We start from the raw sequence: 24,075 nt of genomic DNA, 5'->3' as shown, positions 1-24,075 counted from the left end.
GGGCAGCGGCAGCAGCAGCAGCAGCAGCTCGCTGGGGCCGGCGTTCAGCATCCCGAGCTCTGACCCGTGGTGGGGCCCGGTGCTGCCGCCGCAGGCGCTGCCCGCGGGCCGGGCACGGGGCCCGGGGCCGGGCCGGGCCCTGGGCAAGCTCCGTGCCCGGCTCGGGGGCTGCCTGGCAGCCTGGTGCAGCCGCCGCCTCCCTCCGTGCTGCTGCCGCCGGCGCTGAGCCCGCTGCCGCCGGCGCTGCGGAGCCGCGGGAGCGAAGCGTTCCGGTGCGAGCGGCCGCGGCTGTGCCCGCCACGGCAGCGCCCCGGCCCTGCCCAGCCCCGGGCCTGGAAGGGAGCGGCTCCTCAGGCACCGCCTGGCTCTCCCAGAGCTGATCCCTTGGTACCTCAGGTTCTCCTCATTCTTCGTCTCAATGAAATTTCCTCTCAGCAATGTAAAAGCAAACAAACAAAACAAGTATCCCAACCAAAGCAAGCCCTAGGGTATTATTTGTAAAAGCTTCAAAGTCTTTCACATCAGTAAGCACCTTCAGTTCTAGTGGGGCTTTGACCCTTGTCATTTTCCCCTGCAGGACTTGAGGACATCCTTGTCACCTCCTGCTTTGCTGCCCCTCCTTCCAAAGGCCATTCCTCTCTACTTCTGCTGCCTCCTTCCTTGCTTCCCTGGAATCCCAAACCCCTCCTTTAGTGGTCACTGTGCCCAGGACAGCCTCTCCCCATCACAACACCCACCAGTCCTGGAGAGTTTATTGTCACCCTTCCCTTCCCTTCCCTTCCCTTCCCTTCCCTTCCCTTCCCTTCCCTTCCCTTCCCTTCCCTTCCCTTCCCTTCCCTTCCCTTCCCTTCCCTTCCCTTCCCTTCCCTTCCCTTCCCTTCCCTTCCCTTCCCTTCCCTTCCCTTCCCTTCCCTTCCCTTCCCTTCCCTTCCCTTCCCTTCCCTTCCCTTCCCTTCCCTTCCCTTCCCTTCCCTTCCCTTCCCTTCCCTTCCCTTCCCTTCCCTTCCCTTCCCGACCCCGGGACCAGCCTGCCCTGTCCAGGGTGGGCAGCAGCTCCAGAGCTCCTGCTGGGCCCTGCCCTCTTTCCCGTGGGAAGCCCCACACCCCTCCCCACGGGGAGCCCCCATCAGGGGCCTGATCCCCTCATGCCTCCCTGGCCCGCCCTCACCCCGGGCAGCTCCCTTGTCGCGGGCAGCAGGAGAAGGACACACTTTCCTGGTGTGGTTAATAACTGGTTTATTTCCAGTTTCCTGGGTTTCTCGGGTGCAGGATGCTCAGGGGGCCGTGGGTGCCCGCTCTGGTGCAGCCGGACGGGGGCTGGGACCCCTCGGCCCCGCAGCTGGGGGGTCTCCCTGTCGGGCACCTCCTCCCCAGCGATGGTGCAGCTCCCGCCCTGCAGCTCCGGGGGGACCGGGGCCGTTTGTGCCACCCTCGCCGGGCACCGCAGCCAACGCCGTCCCTGGGGGTCGCCGTGCTGGGTCTGCAGAGCCGTCAGGCAGCGTTGCCCAGGACCAGCACGCTCATGAGGAAGACCATGAGGAAGAAGACCCACATGAAGAAGCGGTCCATCACCTTGGCCACCTTCTTCCACTCGCCGGTGCGGCGCTGGTTGGCGCGGTGGCGCCGGAAGCAGCCGGCGATGTAGCCCACGTTGCTCAGCAGGGCGTCGTGGTGGCACAGGCAGTGGTCCCAGGGGCAGCCCCGCGCCTCCGTGCCCACCCGCCCTTCCCCGGGGCTTTCCCCCGGTCCCCCGGCGTCCCCCACCCCTGCCCGCCCGCCCAGAGCCCGCTGGGGGCTCTTGCAGCTCTCGCCCACCTCGTAGACGCAGCAGAGCCGCGCCATGTGGTGCAGGATGAGGCGGCGAGCCCAGGGGGGCACGGGCCGCGCCCCCGGCCCGCAGTGGTGCACGTTCATGATGAAGATGGTGAGCGCGGTGGACGCCGTGATCATGGTCATGGTGGCGATGTAGTACTTCCCTGCGGGGGCAGCGGGCGCTGGCGGGGGGCACGGGGGGTCCTGAGCCCCACAGGGGCCCCGCTCCCCCCGTGCCACAGTCCCGAGCCCGGCCCCGGCACGGCCCGGCCCCGGCACGGGGCTCACCGATGAGCGGCACGCTCTCCGAGGGGGGCATGCTCTCGGCCACCAGCAGCTGGAACACGGTGAGGGCCAGCAGCACCGTCACCCCCAGCGACACCTTCTCCCCCGAGTCGGCCGGCAGGTAGAAGCCCAGGGGCGCCAGGAAGGAGACCATGATGCAGGGCAGGAGCAGGTTGAAGATGTAGAAGGAGGCGCGGCGGCGCAGGAGCAGGGTGTAGGTGACGTCGGGGTAGGGCTCGGAGCAGCAGCCGTAGGTGATGACGTTCCTGGTGGCCGGCATGCCCAGCACCTCCCACTCCACGTTCTCCACGAAGTCCGTCAGGTCCCCGGAGTCCAGCTGGTTGCGGAGGTCGATCTGGTTCCCGTTGTAGGTCCAGGAGCCGAAGGTGAGGCGGCAGCGCTGCCCGTCGAAGGGGAAGTAGGACACGTCCACCTTGCAGGAGCTCTTGGTGATGGCGGGCGAGTCCCACATGATGTGCCCGTCGGAGCGCAGCACCACGTTGGTCTCCATGGAGCCGCCGAAGTGCTCGTCGGCGCTGGGCGGGGAGGGGCGGCCGTGGGGCCACAGCCCCTCCCCGCGACACTCGCAGCCCCTGGCTGTCCCCTCGGCGGCGGGGGTCAGTCCCAGGCACACCGGGCTCCTGCCAGCACCCCCGCCCCCCATCCCCCTGCACCCCCCGCTCCAGGACCCTCCCTCTCGCACCCCAAGGCTGGCAGCAGCCCCCCAGCCCCGGCCGGCCCCTCGGCTCCGGGAGCAGCTGGGGGCCGAGCACAACGCACTTGTTGTAGAGGGTGATGTCGGGCCGCCAGACGTAGCTGCTGGGGATGCGGATGCTGTCGATGCCGCCGTACTCGTCCTTGTCCCAGGTGAGGTGGGCGTCCAGCCAGGTCTGGCGGACCCACAGGTAGGAGGTGAGCACCTGGTTCCTCTCGTCCTGCCGAGGGGAGAGGGCCGGTGTGGGGATCCCGGTGTCACCCCCGCTCCCCTCGGCCCCAGCCCGGCGGCCTCTCCCAGTGCCCCGCGGAGCTGAGCTGGATTCGAGGGGGTCGTGCTGCTTTTAGGGGGCAGCGGGGCTGTCTGCAAAGCGGTCTGGGCTGACTCGAGGGGGCTGGGCTGGTTTGGCGGGTTCCGGGCTGGTGTCAAGGGCAGCGCGGGGTGGAGCGGGAGCCGCTGCGGGAGCGGAGCAGGGTGCCGGGCCGTGCCCGGCGCTCACCATGTCGATGATCTGGGACAAGGTGACCCGGAGGGTGACGTTGAGCGCCCGGTCCGTGTCCTCCACGGGGCGCAGGGCGCTGGAGTAGTTGGCGAAGAGGTCGTGGAGCAGTTTGTAGGCTAACCTGCCCTGCGCCCCCCGGCAGCCTGGGGAGACCCGGAGCGGGGCCTTGGAGGGGCTGGGGCGCAGCCGGACCCCGCCCGAGGGATCCCCGGGCCGCGGCCGCGGGGTCCCTCCAGCAGCCGGCAGGGACAGGGAGCACGGCGGGACCCCCGTCCCTCCTCCCCGCCAGCCCGAGCCCCCTCCCCGGGATTCCCTGTGTGTGGGGGATGCTGCTCCGGGACCGGAGGGGCGTCCGCGCCCCTGGAGCCCCCCTGCTCACCCGGGGCCGGGAGGACGCCGGCGAGGCAGAGGGCGAGGCACAGGCGAGCTCCGGGCTCCATCCCGCCGCAGGTCCGGGGACACGGGGGGGCCGGGTGACGTCAGGGCGGGGACAGGGCGGGGGGGCACGGCCCTCGGCACCCACGGCGAGGGGTTACGGTGGGTGACCCCCGCGGGCCCCGGCTGGGAGGGGGCAGGGGCCAGGATGGGCTCCGGGTGCAGCCGAGCCCCTTGTTGGGTGGGTTTGGGAGGCGCTGGTGGCGGCCCCGCCGAGCCTGTCGGTGCCCGGCCCTGCCCCGACCCCGGGGACAGCGCGGGGGACACGGGGACACCGTGGCGGGCACGGGGACAGCGTGGCGGGGCAGGAGCCGAGGGCGGCCGGTGCAGCCCCGCAGTGGAGTGACCCCCGTGCGCAGCGAGGGACATCCCGCTCTCCGGGCTTAGGGGAGAGCAGGGAAGGGGAGAGGCGGATCATTCCCAGTGGGAAGAACATCCCGGGAGGCTGAGGGGCACGAGCCAGAGCAGCGAGGGGCAGCGGCGCCCAGCGCGGGGGTGCCGGAGCATCCCCCAGCTCCAGCCCCGGGGAATCCGCAGGCTCCTCTCCCCCGGCGCCTCCTGGCACCTTTCCCACGCCGAGCCCCGGCGGCAGATGCCGAGCGGTTTTGAGGCCGGAGGTTTTGTTTCCAGGCGGTGAATTATTCATCCCAGCCCGTCCCGCCCGGGCCGGAGCCGCCGGGGCCGCTCAGGCCCAATTACAGTAATGGAAGGAGGCGAAGCCGCAGTGACCCGGCCCCTGCACAGCCAGTGTCACCTGAACATGCCATCGGCCGGGACAGGGACACCTCCCACTGTCCCAGGCTGCTCCAGCCCCAGTGTCCAACCTGGCCTTGGGCACTGCCAGGGATGCAGGGGCAGCCACAGCTGCTCTGGGCACCCTGTGCCAGGGCCTGTGCCCACCCTGCCAGGGAACAATTCCTGATTCCCAAGAGCCCATCCAGCCCTGCCCTCTGGCACTGGGAGCCATTCCCTGTGCCCTGTCCCTGCAGCCCTTGTCCCCAGTCCCTCTGCAGCTCTCCTGGAATCACTCTAAGTACCAAAAGGCCATACATCTGTTTTATCTGGATTCCCCACAATCCATCCTGGAGACAAGAGACTTTTTCTCCCAAGATTCTGAAGGAGCCTCCCCTGATCCCCACTGAAGGCCAGGTGGGATTGTACCGGACACTCCTGGGCTGTCCTTTCCCCCCACCCACGCAGCCCAACCTCCCTGGGCTGACACAGCAAAGGACACACAGACCCACAAACCCAAACCCTGCCTTAAAAACCAAAGGAACCCAGGGGAGTACTATAAACATTTTATTTATTGTTTTCAAAAAGACAGGAAAATAATCTAGAGCATTTATTTATATTTTTTAGATAAAAACCTTTCGATACTCCTCATGCATGAAGACCTTCTGTGCGCGCGGGGCGGCGCCGGGGCAGGAGCGCGGGGAGCGAGCGGAGCCACGTCCCAAGGAGCAGCCCTGCCTCGGCTGCTGGTCCCGGAGCTAGTCCTGGCTCAGGCCAGGCTCAGGCCCGGCTCAGCGGTGGCTCAGGCCTGGCCCAGGCCCAGCTCAGCGCGGGTCAGTGCGCGGCCAGGGCCAGCTCGCGCAGGTAGGCCTGGGTGAGGCCGCGCAGCTCCTCCAGCGCGTAGTCCTCGGGCATGGGCAGGCGGCCGATGTGCGGGGCCAGCAGGCGCAGTGGCACGCGCGGCTCCGCGGGCTCGGGGCCCGCCTCGGTGCCCTGCTGCAGGCTCAGCACCGCCCGCAGCACGTTGGCCACGCGCTTGGCCATGTCTGCAAGAGAGGGACGGCGCTGTGCCTGTGCCGCTCCCGAGCGCCGCGCGGCAGAACCGCCACGGAGGGGTGGGACAGAGCCGAGGGACCGCGCTGTCCTCGCCCCGTTCCCTCCCTCAGCACAGCCCCACAGGGAAACAGCCTCAGGCTGGGCCAGGGGAGGTTTAGACCTTGGATACTGGGGACCCCAAAGGGTTGAGGAGGCTCAGGGTGGGGGTCCAGCTCTGCTCCCACGGAACAGGGACAGGAGGAGAGGGAACGGCCTCAGGCTGGGCCAGGGGAGGCTCAGCTTGGGCATTGAGAAAATTCCTTCCCAGATGGGGTTGTGGAACCCTGGCACAGCTGCCCAGGGAGGTGTTGGAATCCCCACCCCTGGAGGGATTTCACAGCTGTGCGGACATGACACTTGGGGACAGGGGTCAGTGGTGGCCTTGACAGTGCTGGGGAATGGCTGGACTCAGTCTGAAGGGTCTTTTCCAGCCTAAATGATTCTGTGAGTTTGGGATAAGGGGCAGCCCAGGGGCCAGCCAGGCCGGGCTGTCACATACCTGACTGTGCCAGGCGGTCCTTGGCGTTGTGGCACTGCAGCTGCTCTATCCTGTTGCACAGGGACGTCACTTTGGTGTGTAACCGCTCCAGCTCGTAGGTGGAAACATCCAGCTGGAGGCAAACAGCAGTCAGCTCCACAGGCAGAGCCAAACCCACCCACCCGGTGACACTACACCCAGACCTGCCTGAACTAACACCAGAGCAGGGCAAGGGAAGCCCGGACAGGAATCTGGGGGGATGGACAGACACTGCTGGGTTTGTCCCATCGCTTTCCCTTGTCACTGTCACACCCCCACAGAGCACACCTGCAGGGCACAGCCCACCCCTCGTGTGACAGCAGATGACAAAGCCCTGTTTCAGGGATGCCCCATGCTCTGTTTGAAGTGCCTGCCAAGGAGAAGCACCAGCTCCCCTCACCAGTCAGGCTCGGGGAGGGCAGCTGCCCTACCTGCTGAATCCTGTCCAGCATCTCATTCACACGGATGTAGTCGAGGTAGACCAGCCCCGCCAGCTCCCAGTCCTGGATGAGCGCGCTGCGCTCCGGAGGCGCCAGGTCTTCCAGGAATCCTTTCAAGTACTTGTAGTTCTCGTTGATAATTGCATCTGGAGACAACAGGAGTTAGAACAGAGGCCATCCCGACCCCACAGCAGGGACACCACAGATCAGGGAACAGAAGGCCACTGCTGCCTGTGTTCCCAGAGGCCCCTGTGCTCCGGGAAGGTGGGGCTGTGCAGCAGGGAAAGCACTGCCCTGCTTCCCTGCCTGCCCAGGAAAGGCACCATGCCAGGTATCCAGGGAGAGCTGGTTTGGAACTGCCAGGCCCTCTGTGCTAACTCTGCTGCTCCAAGCCCAGCCTGATCCCTGCACTAGCCACCCCAGGGCTTGGAATCATCAAGTCCCATGGGTTTGGGTTGGGAGGGACCTTCAATATCATTCAGTGCCAGCCCTCTCCACTTGCCCCAAGTCCCTCTGCAGCTCTCCCAGAGCCCCTTTAGGCCCTGGCAGGGGCTCTGAGCTCTCCCTGGAGCCTTCTCCCCTCCAAGTGAACACTCCCAACTCTCCCAGCCTGGCTCCAGAGGGGCTCCAGCCCTGGGATCCCACTCTGACTGCCCTGTGTACTGCTCAAAGGACAGGATGCACGAGGAGCAGCGAGACCCACCTGAGGCCAAGTGCCTGACAACCAGCTTGTGGCACTGGTTCCAGTGGCCAGCCTTGAAGAGGAACAGGGCCTCCTTGTGCTTGTCGCCCTCCATGCGGGCGCGGACGGCCTTGGCCTCGTGGATCCAGCGCGGGGGCACGCAGAGGCGCTGTGTCAGGAAGGCCTCCTTGGCCCACGACTCGGGCGTCTCGGCCAGGGCGCAGTGCCGGCCCAGCAGCTCCCGCACGGCCTTCTCGCGCCGCCTGGGGACACACGGGACCTGTCACTGCACCTCCTCACCACAGGGACACCTCTGCACGGAGCAGGGCACGGAACGAGACCGGCACCAGGGCTCCTCCCACCCCAAACCAGCCCGGGATTTTGGGATCTTCCCAAAGGGCACAAAGACCTCAATGTGCACAGCTCCATGTGGGAGAAGCCACTACCACCACAGCTCCTTGTAACTGACCCCGTGTTATTTCAAAGCCCAGAGCAGTCCCACAGGGTCACTCTCTGTGTGTCCAGCCCCAGGACAGTCCCACAGGGTCACTCATGGTGTGTCCAGCCCCAGAGCAGTCCCACAGGGTCACTCATGGTGTGTCCAGCCCCAGGGCAGCCCCACAGGGTCACTCATGGTGTGTCCAGCCCCAGGGCAGTCCCACAGGGTCACTCATGGTGTGTCCAGCCCCAGGACAGTCCCACAGGGTCACTCCCTGCCTGTCCAGCCCCAGAGCAGCCCCTCAGGGTCACTCTCTGTGTGTCCAGCCCCAGGGCAGTCCCACAGGGTCACTCATGGTGTGTCCAGCCCCAGGACAGTCCCACAGGGTCACTCATGATGTGTCCAGCCCTAGGACAGCCCCTCAGGGTCACTCTCTGTGTGTCCAGCCCCAGGACAGTCCCTCAGGGTCATTCCCTGCCTGTCCAGCCCCAGGACAGGCCCTCAGGGTCACTCACGGCGTGTCAGGCTCGTGCAGCATGACGAACACGGCCCATTCCCACAGCCCCTCGCTCTCCAGCTGGGCAGCGTAGCTGGTGTTGAGCACGCCCCAGCTCTGCTGGGACAGGTGGCAGTAGTTCAGGGCCCGCAGCACCTCCCACAGGTGCCAGCTGAGGCGGAAATCCAGCGGGTCAGACGTGACACTCCGGGGATCCAGCAGCTGGTCAAGGTCATAGGACCTGGAGAGGGAAGCTCTGGTAACTGAAAGGGCTGACTGTGCCCACAAAATCAAACCAAATCCCCTCCCTTCATCCCACCTCCACAGGGGGTTCAGTGGGGTGGTTCGGTTTTCTTTTTGAAGAAGAAAATAACGGTATTTACTGCTAAAACTCTTTTGAGAATTTTACCCACCCAGACTGTCACCCCCCTTTCCTCTGTACGTGCTCCCCTGCAGATTTCTCACTGCATCCAAAAAGGCAGCTACAGAGAAGCCTTCCCGGACTCTTCAGACACAGAAAGCACCCAAAGCCCCACAAATGTGCCCCAAAGCTTGAGGTTCCCCATCTCTACCATCCCCAGGTGTTTGACAGCACCTTCTGTCAGGAGTACATGTGGGGCTGACTCTGGACTGCTCTAAGCAGCTCAGGCTGATTTCATACCCCTGGTTGGTCACCTCAGGAAGTCACTGTCTGATCATGACTTTTCTAAATACTTACTGAACTCTTTGCCCACTTACCTGTCACTGTAAAGCTTCAACAAATGGAAGCAGACATCTCTCAGGGGCCTTCCTCCATTGTCATCTTCTTCAATGACACACCCAGAATCTTCCAGGTAAGGAGGCAGAGGACAACAGGCGTATTTTTCGAACTCTGAGGTGTTCTAGGGAGATAGTTTTAACAGTAAGTTTAAAGATAATGCTCTGAACAAAACCGAATTCCACAGCTCAGCAGCTCAGGAGAATCTTTCTGCTCCAAAGAAGGTGCAACCAACTGCACCTGCAGTTGGAACCTCCCCAGAACGATAGACCAACATGAAAAACCTGAACCCAAAATGCTTGGGCAGCTTCATGTCTCACACTCAGCTCTTAAAAACCCCTGCCTGGAGGTACAGCCAGCTCTCATACACACCCTGTATTCCTAAAGGATTTCATAGCTGGAAAACCATGTAGGCCTTGATGGAATGAGGCAGGTGCATCCCAGGGAGCCTTCTCTGTAGCTAAGCTGGTCTGGGCAGCCACGAGCAGCACTGAACACAGAGTCAGTCAGAACAATTAACTAAGAACTTCTGATACAGCTGGGCATTTAAAAGTGCTCAACACTATGCACACTAAATATTGAAGCAAACATCAGTGACAAATTTCCAGATTCGCTGCTGTGCTTAGGCTGCCTTGAGGATGGGGCTGAGCTGGCTTTAGTTAAATGATTAAACATGTTTTTCAGCAGAAGCCTTTGTCCTGCTGCACACAGAGCTGAGAGCTCTGCAGTAACACACAGGGCTCTGCATAATGCATGGAGCCACAGCGTGTGGGACAGTGTCTGGGGGGCACACACAGGGTGTGGGGCACCACGGGCTGCTGGACAAGTCAGCTGAGGATTAGCGACCCCATGAAATGAAAATGAAAACAGCCTGAAAAGGCCTTTCCTGCTGTTGGCCACTGTCCCTCTTCTTAATTTTGTCCAGCTCTCAAACAGCTGGACAAAACCTGGAAACACTCCATAAATGGGTTTTCCCCACAGAATTTATGATTCTATAGAAACACAGAATGGTTTGGGTTGGAAAGGACCTTAAAAGCGCATCCAGTTTCAACCCTTACCATAGGGACACCTTCTACTATCCCAGGTCACTGCAAGCCCCAGTGTCCAACCTGGCTTGGGATGCTTCCAGGCATGGGGCAGCCACAGCTTTGGGGCACCCTGTGCCAGGGCCTGCCCACCCTCCCAGGGAAACAATTCCTGCCCAATATCCCACCCAGCCCTGCCCTCTGGCAGTGGGAAGCCATTCCCTGTGTCCTGTACTCAATCCCACATTCAGCAATTCCTGGCCGCTCACAGGAGCCCCTGAAGGCTCCTCTGGGCAGGAGGGAGTGACCCACCTGAAAGGCCGACTCGTACATGGCCAGAGCCCTGGAGATGGAGGCCGTGGGGGGCAGCAGGTACCAGAGGTGCACGGCCACGCAGCGCTTCCAGTCCAGCAGCGAGCACACGTTGACAGTGATCCTCTCGGAGAGCTGCCACACCTGTGCCACACACCACGCTCAGCACAGGGCCCGGCGGGCAGCGGCAGCACTGCCAGAGCAGCCCCTCCCTGTGCTGTGTGGGACGGCTCTGAGGGGTGGGTGGGAGTGGGAACCCTGGGCACTGAGAATTTGAGGCTTTCTATGCTGACAGGCATTGACCCCCAAGAGAACATTACATCTGATCTGAGACCGTGGAGAAGGCTCCAAAATTGAGTGACAGCACTGGGATTGTGGGGGTGCAGTTTGGATAGAAGTGTGTGAGATCACAGGGTGCAAAACTTAAGAGTTTAAGGATTTAGTATATAGCAATATATATAAGGCAAGATGGAAGATTTAGGGTACAGGCTAAGTTCCTCTTTCACCTTCTTCATGGGTTTGGGTGGCGCATTGTAATCGGGTGAAAAAATCCACATTGCGGGCCAGGGGTGGTTGGTTATTGGGTTAAAAGTAGAAGTGATTTAGGTGACATCTCACAATTGGACAGTTTGTGCTTTAAAGCCCTTGTACATACAGAGTTAGAGGCATTTCCCACCCTGCTGGCTGAACTCCCAGCTGTGGGGCTGTGGCACAGGTCAGAGTCAGTGAACGCTGAGTCGGGACACACGGACTGCGTGTCCCGGCCCTGCAGCAGGAGGAGGTGACACGGGGAGCCCGGGTGCCCTTACCGGCTTGCCGGCGAGCAGCGCGAAGAGGCGCAGGCGCTCCTCGGGGATGAAGCGGTCGCTGTGCAGGCGGTGCCAGTCCACCAGCTGCAGCGTCAGCAGCTCCCGCACGGGCTGGCTCCCCGCCAGCTGCGACAGCAGCAGCGCCAGCCGGTGGTCACCTGCGGGGACACTCAGCCTGCACACCCCGCCCTCGGGCACAGCCTGCAGCCACGCCAGGCTCTGCCTGGGGAGGGATCCTAAAACCCAGCCCCTCCCAGCCCCTGCCACCAGGTCAGTTGCTCCAAGCCCCATCCGCTGGGGGATGGAACACTTCCAGGAACGGGGAGGCCACAACTCCAGTATTTCTTATGAAATAAACTACTCCATAAACACCTGGTATCACAGACAGGGATAAAACCTGCCAAAAGGCTCTGAAAATACACAGTTTTTAACCCAAATATAAAATGTCTGAAGTTCAATTAAAAAGATCATTCATTAAAAATTCAAAGGAGTGACTATGAAAACTCCCAGTTCCAAATGTACTCCAGCAGCACTGCCTAACTAGGGGTAGCTGGCAGAGCCAGAGTGAAGGGGACCAGGGAGTCCAGCAGCAGCCCCTACCCAATCTTCAGGTTGGACATTGGGGCTTGGAGCAACCTGGGATAATGGAAGGAGTCCCTACCCAAGTCTGGGCTCTAAAGTCCCTTCCAACCCAGCCCATTCCATGATTTTGTGGTCACTGACAAAGAACATTCCACATGCAGAACAGCCAGTGACTGTGAGCTCTCTAAGCTGAAACTCTTTTTTTACTCTCCTCAGGTAGGACAGATGTCCTCAGAGAAAACCAAGAGATTGGCAGCTTTCTGGACAACAACTTTGAAATTTCTTTTTAACCTCGTGCTGGGTCAAAGTGCTGTTTGTTTGGTAAAAAACAAAATCCCAAATCCTCTTACTATATCCCTTCTCCTCTACACAAAAGCTGTGATTTAGGAACCTTACAGAATCACAGAATATCCTGAGCTGGAAGGGACCCACAGGGACCATCCAGTCCCACACTGTCCCTGCCCAGACCCCCAACAGTCCCACCCTGGCAGCGCTGTCCAAAGGCTCCTGGAGCTGTGGCAGCCTCGGGGCCGTGCCCATTCCCCGGGGTCTCACCTGCCTGCTGTGCCAGCCTGCAGGCCTCGCCGATCCTCTTGCCCGTGAGGCAGCTGAAGACGGCCTCGACGTGGCCGCCGTGCCGGGACAGCGACACCTCGTCGTCGATGCGCGCGGCCGCCGTCTCCGACAGCCAGCGCGAGAAGGCCCTGCGCCGCTCCAGCGCCAGCACGTACTCGCTGGGCTCCTCCAGGCTGGCCTCCAGCTCCTTCAGCGTGCCCCAGATGGCCTCACACAACGTCCACGCCAGGCACCAGTGCTTCACAACCGCTGTGGGACACACACCCAGCATCAGGAGTGGAAGCACACAACTCAGACGGGCTCACGTGAGGATAACCCTGCAGGGCTCACTGTGACCCCCAGCCCAGCCCTGCAGGGCTCACTGTCCCCCCCCAGCCCTGCAGGGCTCACTGCCCCTCCCAGCCCAGCCCTGCAGGGCTCACTGTGACCCCCCAGCCCAGCCCTGCAGGGCTCACTGTGACCCCCAGCCCAGCCCTGCAGGGCTCACTGTGACCCCCAGCCCAGCCCTGCAGGGCTCACTGTGACCCCCAGCCCAGCCCTGCAGGGCTCACTGTCCCCCACAGCCCAGCCCTGCAGGGCTCACTGTGACCCCCCAGCCCCGCAGGGCTCACTGTGACCCCCAGCCCAGCCCTGCAGGGCTCACTGTGACCCCCCCAGCCCAGCCCTGCAGGGCTCACGGTGACCCCCAGCCCAGCCCTGCAGGGCTCACTGTGACCCCCCAGCCCTGCAGGGCTCACTGTCCCCCACAGCCCAGCCCCGCAGGGCTCACTGTCCCCCCCCGTGTTTGGCAGGGACTGCCCAGGGAGCTTTGGAGTGCCCATCCCTGGAGGTGTCCCAGGAAGGGCTGGAGGTGGCCCTGAGTGCTCTGGGCTGGGGACAAGGTGGGCTTGGGGCACAGCTGGCACTGCCTGGGCTGGGAGGGCTTTCCCAGCCTAAACCACTCTGTGAAAAGGGTCATTCCACACTCACTCTCTGCCATAGTGGGATCCTCAGATGCTTTCCTGGCCCAGTCAGCATAGTCATGGATAGCAGAAACTCCAGGGTTGGGGGCCAGGAGAGGACAGGCCTCATCCATGTGGACAGTGCTGTGCTTCAGCTTGATCTCCAGAGGGGTGAGATACAGCTCCTTGTCTCTGTCCATCTTCCATTGTTCCAAGCTCAATTTTTCCACGTGAACTTTGAAAGGGGATTCTGTGAGTCTGGAGGAAAAGAGGAGACAGACCAGGTAGCAAACATTCTGCAGGTTCTCCATGCAAGTGGAGCAGCTCATCCTGCAGCTTGTCCTAATTAACAGACAGCAAAACATGACCCAAGGCATGAAGATCCTGGGCAGAGTCTGGGATTTGGAGCCTAGCTTTGAGACCCTGAACAACCTGGGGCAGTGAAGTATCCCTGGCCACAGCAGTGGGCTGGAACAAGATGGTCTTTAAGACTCCAAACCCAACCCTTCTGTGATTTGGCGAATGAACCGTGACTCACTGAGCTCTGCAGAGGCAGCGTGCACACCTTCACCCCAGCACTTCACACATGCTGGAGAACATCCAGACAGGCTTCCCAGAGCACTTAAATGGTGGGACTGGGTTATATTCCAGTCTAGTTCAGGTATGCAGACCCTAAAGGCCCATGTGCTGCTGGATGCACAGGCGGTGTGAAGGTGTCTGGGAACTCAGAAGCTGAACAAGAACTCCCTCAGGTAGAGCAGATGTCCTCAGAGAGAACCAAGAGATTGGCAACCTTCTGGACAACTCTGAACTTTCTCTTTAGCCTTGTGTTGGGAGAAAGTGCTATTTGTTTGGTAAAAAAATCCACCAAAATCCTCTTACTATGCTATTCCAGGATTTGACAGGGATATTTTTGTGGAGAAGGGCCATGAAGGAGCTCTCCATGGCTAACACCACTCCTGCATGTCAGAAGAACAGCGACCTGCTGCCAGGATCCTGTCAGCCATGAAGAGTGAGCGTGTCACACCCACCCTGAAGGAAAGCACTACTCACGATTTGGGGGCAACGGGCGTTGGCAGGAAGCCGTATTCCACGGGCTCAAAGGGAGCATCCTCCACGTCACTCGAGCCGCTCAGCTGATCCCCACAATTGACCAGCGTCCAGTTGGGTCCCCAGCCAACGCGGAACGAGCGGCCCATGAAGAGTCCCATGTCCATCAGGAGCTTGCCCTTGCCGTAGGTGATGGACCTCTCCAGAGGGACCAGCCCGCGCTGCCGGCGCGCCCCGACCGTCTTTACCTGCACCTCGGGCACGGCGGCGGGCACGGTGAAGGCCGGGGCCAGCGGGGACGGCGCCGGCCACAGCGCGGCACTGGGGGGGCTGCCCAGCGTCCTCGGGGCCCTGGCGTCTGCCACGGCGGCGCCCGGCGCCTGGAAAAGGGCGCTGGCAAACTTGGACTGCAGCAGCCCGGCAGCTGACGGGGAGAAGCAGAAGGACGTGTCAGTGGAACGGCACCTGTGCTTCAGGGGACATCTCTGGCCTTGAAAGGGATTTCAGGAATTCTCAGAACAGCAGCAGCAAACGTTTGGATGGTGTGAGGGAACACGGAGCCAAGTGTGACTGTGAGCAGCGCTGAGTCCCACTGAACCCCAGCACTGCCCACAGGAACACACGGGGTGCTCCCAGGAACCCCACCCAAAGCGGGCCATTCCCAAAGGAGCCCCTAAGTTAAGGCTGGAATCAGGACATGAGAACAGAAGTGGGGTGTCACACGGAGCAGCAGGGCTCAGGCTGGCCCCACACACACCTCAGGTCTGTCCCTGTCAACTTCGTGGGCTTTGAATTGATTGACAGATCTGCATTGGTGGGTTTCCTCAATCAGGGAGCGCCCTCCTGGCTGCTCCCTGAGGCATTCCTCAATATTCCTCAATATCCTATTGAGTGGAAAGCACCGCGTAGTGGGTGCACTGCGTGTAAGGGGCCAGGTTTGGGCAGGGGCTGCCCTGTGCAGGTCTGGTGCCCACAGCAGACTGACCACAGGCCACCTCCAAACCAAGCTGCAAAGTTGGTGCCTCTGGGAGATCTAAAAAGGGGGGAAAACCCACTCAAGCAGGAAAAAAATAAAACCAAAAAGAAAGGAGTGAAAAGAGCAGTGCAAGCATCAGAGGAGGAGGTGAGGAGGAGCTCCAGGCACTGGAGCACTCACAGCCCTCAGGGCAGGGCTCATGCTGAAGCAGGGAATGAACAGAGGAGGAAGGAGTGGCAGGAGGAATTGCTGCAGACCCCAGGATTTTGCCTGCTCATGTTAAAATTCACCTTTGTTCACACAGTCTGTGGTATCTCCACCATACCTGAGTGTCTTTTCTGTCCTTGTGATTTTGAAATGGGAAGCCTCGGGGAGCAGATCTCTTGGGAAGTGTCCATCTTGATAACTGGCTTCCCAGGATAATCCAGGATCAAATCCAGGTCATCATCATCAGCAAGCAAGGAAGCTTTCATGATCTGAGGATGTGGGAAGCCAAGCCAGAACATCAGCAATGCCTCCCACAGCTCACTAAGCTCATGGAAACAGCTCTGCCCACCCCAAAAAACTCCTACAAGCAGCACATGACCAAACAACACAGCCATGCTGCAAACATTCCAAGGAACAGTGGAGGCACAGCTCAGGCTTCTCGCCTGACGGATGAGGTTCTACAACTACTTGTTCAATAGATGTAAAAAACTGTAAAAACCACTTGTACAATCAGAGCACAGGACTTGTGGGGGTGACATCCCACAATAATTCCGATCTATTAGATCTTAGCTCTGTCTGCTGTTTGTCAGCTTAAGGAATAACTTCCGGTCTATTCCTGTTACAGGTAGAAGTCCAAAAGTGTTCAAGGTTCTGTTCTTCCATAAAAATTACAAAGGGCTGAAGGAACAGGAGCCAGGGAATCGCTTCCCAGTGCCAGAGGGCAGGGCTGGATGGGATCTTGGGAATCAGGAATTGTTCCCTGGCAGGGTGGGCAGGCCCTGGCACAGGGTGCCCAGAGCAGCTGTGGCTGCCCCTGCATCCCTGGCAGTGCCCAAGGCCAGGCTGGAGCAGCCTGGGACAGTGGGAGGTGTCCCTGCCATGGCAGGGGTGGGATTGGATGAGCTCTATGGTTTTTCCCAATCCAAATCTTCAGTGGTACTGTGAAATAAAAGCATCAACACCAAGCCCCAAATCAAGACCAGTCACCCCAAAACATTTTTCCCTCCCAAGGCAGAAGGGGCCCAGTGCAGCTGCTGTGGTACCAGTTCAGCTCATCCCAGTGCCCACAAAGCAGAGCTCTGAAGGCTGAACTCTGGCTGTCAGGTGCTTCATGTCAGCACTGAGCTTTCCACGTGCGAGGCTTTCCCAGAACAGAGATGTGGCGTGTGAGCTCAATACCCCTCCACGGGATGCACTGATCGTTACAAGCCGGTGTGTAAACACCCTTGGGGAGGCAAATGCATCCTTGAGAAGTGCTCCACTCATTTCCCAGGGCCCCTCCTGGCGAGGGGACGGGCAGGACACTGACCTGCAGCACGTAGGGGTTGATGCCCTGGGTGGACGCGATGTGCGTGGACGCTGGCACTGCCTCCTGCTCCTCGGCCAGCTCCTCTGCCAGGGGCTCGTGGGCTGGCTCCTGGGTGATGTCTGCCATGTCACTGTCCAGCTCCACCACCCTGCCCAGCTGCTCCAGCTCCAGGGGCTGTGGATACAGAGGCCAGGTCACCCCCAGAGAGCACAGCTGGGCCAGGACAGCCGCAGCTCCCACCAGCACCCACGGGCGCTGCCGAGCACTCCTGGCTCTGCCAAGGTTCCACCCAAGGGCAGGGATGGACACACAGAACCTGCAGGGTGTCCATGCCAGGGAAGGAGCAGTCCCGGAGCAGCGGTGCCCTCCTGGAGTGTTCCCAGTTCTGCCATTCAGTTTAGGAAAGCGCTCTTCAGCTTGCCAGTTCTCATGTGCCCAGGCAGGGAGAGCTCCATGTGCCCTGCCTCCCTCCCCTCCCAAACCCATTCCCTGTGGCACAAACTCCAGTCACAGGCCTACATCCACAAAGAGCTGCATTTCACAGTTACTGTGAGGGTGGGCAGCCCTGGCACAGGGTGCCCAGAGCAGCTGTGGCTGCCCCTGCATCCCTGGCAGTGCCCAAGGCCAGGCTGGACACTGGGGCTGGAGCAGCCTGGGACAGTGGGAGGTGTCCCTGCCGTGGCAGGGGTGGCACTGGGTGGGCTCTGAGGTCCCTTCCATGGCTAACTGCTCACACGGGCTGTGCTCTGGCCCAGCTCGCTCTGTGGGACCTGAGCTCCCCTGCACTGGTTTGATTCCAGTTTAACTATCCCATGGCTCAGCTGTGTCCTGTGAAAGCCTCACGCTTCCAGCTTCCCAGAAAAACCACAGTGCAGGCCACTGAAGTGATGCAAAAACAGGAGCGAGGAAACCCAGGCAGGGAGGGTCCTGGGAATCCTGCTCAGGAATTAAGGAGCACATTCACAAGGCTGTGCTTAGCTCTGCAGATCCAGCCAGGATGAGGAGAAGGTGCTCAGCTGAGGTGAAGTCACCTGGGGGTCTGTAAGGACAGAACTGAGTGGCAGACACAGAATCTGAGCCTGGCCCCGCATGTGGAACAGATTTACAAGTCAAAATATGGTTACAAACACACAAGTTTCACTGCTCCCTTCATTGGGCCTTAATGCAGCAGGCTCCCTTGCAACATTAATAAATTCATTAATATTTAACTTAGGGAAGACAAAACAAAATCCAAGTCTAGATACTAAATGCTTCTTACAGCCCAAATAATAGTATTACCAGATGTGTTTGACACCGAGAGTTTAGGAAGTTTTAAACAATACTATGAGAGTTTTGGGAAACTAACTGATGTTTTTTGCTGATTTCAGAAATTAAAACCTAAGTTAATGTTATGCAAGTCAGAGAGGTTAATGAACCCGGAGGGGGTTTTGCTAAGTACAGTGGATTATGCAAGAATGTTTCAAAATACCAGAGATATTTCCAGTATTCCTGAGTGTTTAAAACCTCAGCTCCGGTCCCCCCAGACTGAACATGAAGGAGGGAGGGGAGCTGAAGTGATGCTGTTGGGCAGCCACGTGTGCAGCTCCAAATGCAAGTAATTAAGGATCTCCTCCAGCAGAGGCACGAATGAGTGGGTGTTAATTAGCTGAGGAGCAGGGAGAGCTGGAGCTGGCCTACACTACAGAATCCAGCCGAGCTGGCAGCGCCCAGCCTGTCCCAGCAGCAGGGTGTGCCCAGGGAGCAGTCGGTGCTTCTGGGGGCCCCTCTCACTGCCTGGGGAGCTCTGCTCTCCTGCCACACCGAGGGGCAGCAGAGACTCACAATGGGCACCAGGGGAAAGTTATGTGTTACAAACACAGAACTACTGAGGTTGGAAAAGCCTCTGAGCCCACCAAGGCCAACTGTCCCCCAGCACTGCCAGGGCCACCGCTGGGGACTGCACCCCAAGTGCCACATCCACAGGGCTGTGCAATCCCTCCAGGGAGGGACTGCACCACTGCCTTGGGCAACCTGTGCCAGGGCTGGACAGCCCTTTCCAGGATGAAATTTTCCCAATACCCAACCTTAATCTCCCCTGGCACAACTTGAGGCCATTTCCTGCTCCGCCCTCCTGTCAGGGAGCTGTGCAGAGCCACAGGGTCCCCCCTGAGCCTCCTCTTCTCCAGGCTGAGCCCCTTTCCCAACTCCCTCAGCCTCTCCTGGGGGCTCCAGCCCCTGGACACGCTCCAGCCCCTGCAGGGCTCTTTCCCAGAATTGGACACAGCCCTTGAGGTGTCACAGTGCTCAGCACAGGGGACAATCCCTGCCCTGGAGCTGTGCCCACACATGGCTGGGACAGCCCAGGGCCCACTGGCCTCTTTGCCCTCCTGGTATTCCCAGAGATTTGGATCAAACACTGCCTGTGGATCAAACACGCCTGTGTAAGATGGGCCCAGCACTGAGGATGTTTTGCAAAGGTTTAAAGCAGTCACATCCAACACAAATATGTTGACAAAGCCAGCATATAGCCAGCCTTACAAAAAGTATTGTTTTAATAAAAATAGAGCACATTCTTAGAATAGAAAGCAGACAGTCTTGCACACTAATGGTGGTAAAGGCAACTGAGTGCACAGCATCACTGTCCAGGCAGGCAGCACACGGCGGTGGCATTACGGGCGTGCATTTAATAGTCACAAAAACAAGGGTTCTTCCAGAAGAGGTGCAAATCTGCCAAACTCAGACTAGAATTCAAACAAGAAACAAGGGTTGAAAGCCTCCCCGCCCCATCCACAGGCTGAAATGTCAGGTGTCTCAAAGGAAAACAACACGCAGCCACTCAGGCAGAGTTGAGCAGAGTTTCTGCAAGGCTTCACTCTCCAGATTGCACGTTACTCCAACCACCCCCTTCCCAGGCACCAGCTATTCTCCAAATTCCACGTCATCAACCCTCTTTAGTCACTGTTCTCCTTCTACCTGAGCCGGGGGCGCTGGTTTGCCGTTCAGGGCCATCTGCTGGGGCAGCAGGTGCCCTGGGGGTGGCACAGGAGTGGTCTTTAACTTCTTGGTGTCCACTTTTGAAGGATGATCTTCCTCTTCCTCATCTGAATCTTGCAAGCCATACTTGGAAAAGTGTGCTACCTGTGTTAAGGAGAAAGACAAACATGTCACAGCTTGGAAATGACATTTCTGGAAGGCTCAAACACTGGGCAGGTGTAACTGTGCCCTATACAGATATCTTAACACCAGACTCTTGGGACACCTGCAACAAGTTCAGCCTCTCTATCTCAGGGTTGCTGTTCCCTGAGATTCTCCTTGGGGTTGCTGTTCCCTGAGGTAATCAGGTTTTTGAGCCTCTCTTGCCCAAAAGGTCTCACGCCGGAGCCAGAGCAGACAAGCTGAGTCTGCCAGTCCATGTTTCCAAGGTTGTTTATTCTTTCATTATCTCTCAGTTCTTTCTCAGCTCTGCCAGGCCTCCCTGGCAGGGTACATTATCTCAGTTCTTTCTCAGCTCTACAGGGCGTCCCCAGCAGACCAGGACACGCGGCAGGACTGGGGCGGGTCAGAAGGTCCTGGACCCTTTGTATCATTTCTCTGACCCAACCACCTTCCACAATGCACTTTTTATTTACAGAATCTTACCAATACTCACTACCTATGTTAACATGTCATTTCTACTCATTGGTCTCATCACAAGACCAATCCTTGTGATCCAACTCAGCAGAAAATGGGGGATGAAAACAAGAACAAGGAGGACAGGACCACTTCCCAATTCCTCCATCTTGCCTCTTCAAACCCATATACTAAAAATCCTAGATTCTACATTTACACTCTGTGATAAACTAACTACTGCTTATTTTGAATTCTCTTGGCTTGTGATTCTTCACACACTGTGGGCATTCACTCCCATGGCCAGGGATCAGAGGCAGTGTCCTCCTGGGCTCTGTGTGAGGCTGGCTGAGCCCCTTGTACAGATCCCAGACCCCCTGTCCAGGCTCCAAACCCTCCAGGGTAGCCAGAGGGATGTCCTGGACTCTGACATTTCTACAGACCAAAACCAGCTGCTCTAGGCAAGTCTGGGGTCACAGTTTCATCACAGAACTGCAGACTGGTTTGGACCCTAAAGCTCATTCATTCCAAGGGCAGGGGCACCTTCCATTAGTCCAGGGCCAAGCCCCATGCATGCCAACCCTGCACACTCCAGGAAGGAGAAGCTGCTCTGGTGAGGACAGTCCTTCAGACAGCAGCTGCAGTCAGCAATGCCCAGAGGCCGCAGCAGGGCAGGGGGCTCACCTTGAAGACCCAGGAGCCGGTCTCGGGGCGGTACTCCTTGAAGCGGGCGCCCTGCCGGCGCGACACGGCCTCCAGCCGGCCCTCGTAGTTCACCTCGGCCAGGCGCTCGGGGCTCTTGATCAGGCACCGCGACGTCTTGTCCGTGGGCCACACGCCGTCCAGGGTGACCTCTGCCCGCCTGCGGGGCACACACCGCCTCAGAGACACGGCCAGGGGCACGGCCCCGGCCACGGGAACTCCCAGGGGCTTTAATAAACCCAACTTGTGCTTCAGAAACCTGCACCCAACTCCTTAATGCTGTGAACTGAATGCAGCATTTGGATCTGTCTCCTGGTTGCAGCCTGCAGACTGCCAGGATTTTAAACGTCAATCTTATCTGACACTTACCTATTTAACCCTTCCCCGATGGGAGGCTTTTTCTCGTCATCAGGGTAAACAATAACTTCTTTTCTCCGGATATGTACAATCTCATCCAGGTTTAAGTTGGTTAGATTTACTTCTCCTTCAAAGTAAATTGATCCATAACCTGGCAAAAAACCACAAAAAGTCACAACTAAATTGCCTGTGAAAAGTGATGTACCAGAGAGCCCAAGTTCTGCTGTGCTCCTCCTGTCCCCACCCAGCCCTGTCCAGTGTCCCAAGCAAAGTGACACCTCCTTCCCCCCGAGGAAACTCTGGAGGAACATCATCAACTTTGACACCAGTAAAGGCTGGGAGAGCTGGGGGTGCTCACCTGGAGAGGAGAAGCTCCAGGGAGAGCTCAGAGCCCCTGGCAGGGCCTGAAGGGGCTCCAGGAGAGCTGCAGAGGGACTGGGGACAAGGGCTGGAGGGACAGGAGCCAGGGAATGGCTTCCAGTGCCAGAGGGCAGGGTCAGACAGGATATTAGGGTGGAATTCCTCCCTGTGAGGGTGGGGAGGCCCCAGAGCAGCTGTGGCTGCCCCTGGATCCCTGGCAATGTCCAGTGCCGGGCTGGACAGGGTTTGGAGCAGCCTGGGATGGCGGAAGGTGTTTCTGCCCATGGAATGAGATGAGCTTTAATACCCCTCCCAAGCCAAACCAGTCTGTGATACTGGGATTGACTGTATCCTGAAATCTGACAAACTTCAATGCAAACTGCTCCCAAGGCAAGGGCACTGGTGACAGTCAGTCTGAGGGTGTGGAACTCAGGGTCTGTAGCTCCAAGGTCCCCGGATCAGGGTGAAGGCCCAGCAGGGCCGGGGGTCTCACCCCTGCGGCCGATGGTGAAGTCTGTCACGATACATTCCTTCCTGTCGTTGGTCAGCCGGGCCAGCTCCTCCAGGGACGGGATGGTGTAGTAGCCAGCTCGAGTCAGAACAATCCCTGCAACACAATATTCCCTGAGAACAGGGCTGGCAGCAACGTACCGGCATTCCCAGACTGTCATCCCACTTCTTCTCCCAGCCTGAACAGCTGGGAGCCTCGGAGGAACTGAGAACCGGGGCACCCAAAGCCAACAGACACCAGAACTCCTCCATTCCACAGCCTCCAGAGCACATTTACACCAACTGCTCTGGCAGGTTCTGCCAGCCCAGGCACCCACCAGAGAGGAGCAGGTGTGCACGCAGGGAAGGCAGAAGGTGTGCAGGGAAGAGAAAAATTGCAAAAGCATCAACACTTGAAGGAAACACTGTCCCAACTTTAGTAGCCTGGGGCCTCAGGCACCAAAGACCAAACTGCAGCTTCTACACTTAACATGCTCCAATCCGTCTTCATCTATTAATTTGTCTAATCATCTTCCTATTTCCCAAAAGCATTTTTCATCTACAAAATGTCTTAAGCGACATTTCTCTTGCACATATCACCTGCCAGTTTCCTTACATGCCACTTAAGTAATACCTTAAGGATTAACAGATCTTTTCCCTTTACCTTCTCAAGTTTAAAAAACTCCAACACACATGATAAAATTAAATGCTGACTGACCCAGCAGATAAAATTTCTGCGCTAGGTAAGAAAAGCAAGACCTGTACTCTGGTGGAAGGAGGAGGAGGGCAGAAAGCAACAGCTGAGGCTGTCACGGAGCAGAGAACGGTGCAGGCTCACCTGCAGGGTGCCGCTGCTGCCCGGGCTCGGCCTCCTTGTCCCACTCCTCCTGCAGGGAGTCCTCCTGGAAGGAGGCGTCCTCGCTGCTGCCCTCCAGGCCGTTGCGCAGCGCCGCGCGCATGTTCAGCGCCACGATGGTGTCGTCCACGCCCGCGGGGGGCTTGTGCCCGCTGCCCTCCAGGGTCTGTGGAATGGGCTTGGCGATGGGGTTGGTGTAAAACCTGGTCACCTCGTGGGGCTCCTCCTCGTCCTCCCGCTCCCCGTCCTGCCTGTGGTTCTCCTCGGGAGGCACCGACAGGAAGAACCTGGGCAGAGGAGGGATAATGTGAATGATTTGCTTCCACGGGACTTACACCAACGTTCCTGTGCAGGGCCAGGGGCTGGGCTTGGATGACCCCTGGGGGTCCCTCACACTCAGAAGACTGTGATTCCATGATTAACATCCTGCTCCTTCCACACAAAGAGCAAACAGGACCACACAAACTGCAGTGCCAGTGATTATTCCCCTCCCCTCTGCCACTGAAGCTCCCACAAGCACAGTGGTGGGACTGGCACGATGCTGGGGCCTAAGGCACATTCCCTGTGCAGACCTCAGGCTGGAGAGGAGCCTCAAGAAGGGGTGTAACAGCAACCCCACAGCTCCAAACCCTCTGCCCACAGGGGCACAGCGACCTCACTCCCACAGCAACTCTTGGTTTAGTAGGTTTCAATAAAATAAACATGGTGAGCTGGGCAGGAGTATTTTTCCAGACTCTGATTAGAAGAAAACCAAGGCAAAAATCAGAGTTCAACTGAAATATGGCCACAGTTTCTTTAGAGGAGAGTGGAATTCTGGCTTTTGGGGGGAAGATGCAGCCTTAGAGGTTCCTCATTGTAATCTGTACAAAATACATATATAGCAAACAGAAATATGAGACATGAGGATCAGTGGAGCTCCCTTGCAATTCCCACATCACTGAGGACTGATCAGGAGAGGTTCTTCCCTCAGAGTCAGGTTTAGCTGACTCTCATTCCCCCAAGGAATGTCCAGGTTTCTTGCTACAGAGAAGG

At 58.9% G+C, this 24,075-nt stretch overlaps 2 protein-coding genes across 5 annotated transcripts in view; both read right to left on the bottom strand.

Annotated features, from left to right (window-relative positions):
- Positions 1-1,228: 1,228 nt before the first annotated feature.
- CHRNA10 (cholinergic receptor nicotinic alpha 10 subunit) lies at positions 1,229-3,788 on the bottom strand. The gene is made up of 5 exons (XM_063393595.1): positions 3,694-3,788; positions 3,312-3,457; positions 2,878-3,032; positions 2,101-2,633; positions 1,229-1,976 (listed from the first exon to the last, which is right to left on the bottom strand). Exons 1-5 carry the CDS (start codon positions 3,752-3,754, stop codon positions 1,492-1,494), a joined length of 1,380 nt encoding a protein of 459 aa, XP_063249665.1. The 5' UTR covers positions 3,755-3,788; the 3' UTR covers positions 1,229-1,491.
- Positions 3,789-5,035: 1,247 nt separating this feature from the next.
- The window catches only part of NUP98 (nucleoporin 98 and 96 precursor), a 37,677-nt gene continuing 18,637 nt past the window's right edge, over positions 5,036-24,075 (bottom strand). For all 4 annotated transcript variants that reach the window (XM_063393340.1, XM_063393338.1, XM_063393341.1 and 1 more), the window contains 18 exons: positions 23,026-23,330; positions 22,192-22,305; positions 21,351-21,489; positions 20,964-21,141; positions 19,647-19,811; positions 16,695-16,868; positions 15,504-15,654; positions 14,206-14,626; positions 13,181-13,410; positions 12,191-12,460; positions 11,054-11,211; positions 10,245-10,388; positions 8,889-9,031; positions 8,170-8,391; positions 7,237-7,478; positions 6,525-6,679; positions 6,076-6,187; positions 5,036-5,527 (listed from right to left, as the gene is read on the bottom strand). In XM_063393340.1, the coding sequence (XP_063249410.1) occupies positions 5,316-5,527; positions 6,076-6,187; positions 6,525-6,679; positions 7,237-7,478; positions 8,170-8,391; positions 8,889-9,031; positions 10,245-10,388; positions 11,054-11,211; positions 12,191-12,460; positions 13,181-13,410; positions 14,206-14,626; positions 15,504-15,654; positions 16,695-16,868; positions 19,647-19,811; positions 20,964-21,141; positions 21,351-21,489; positions 22,192-22,305; positions 23,026-23,330 (3,535 nt within the window). In that variant the 3' untranslated portion in view covers positions 5,036-5,315. The remainder of the gene's footprint in view (positions 5,528-6,075; positions 6,188-6,524; positions 6,680-7,236; positions 7,479-8,169; positions 8,392-8,888; positions 9,032-10,244; positions 10,389-11,053; positions 11,212-12,190; positions 12,461-13,180; positions 13,411-14,205; positions 14,627-15,503; positions 15,655-16,694; positions 16,869-19,646; positions 19,812-20,963; positions 21,142-21,350; positions 21,490-22,191; positions 22,306-23,025; positions 23,331-24,075) is intronic.

This window comes from Prinia subflava, chromosome 3 (assembly GCF_021018805.1).
Source record: "Prinia subflava isolate CZ2003 ecotype Zambia chromosome 3, Cam_Psub_1.2, whole genome shotgun sequence".
NCBI lineage: Eukaryota > Metazoa > Chordata > Aves > Passeriformes > Cisticolidae > Prinia > Prinia subflava.
Note: the sequence above shows the minus strand (reverse complement) of the source record. Positions and strands in the feature narration are given on the sequence as shown.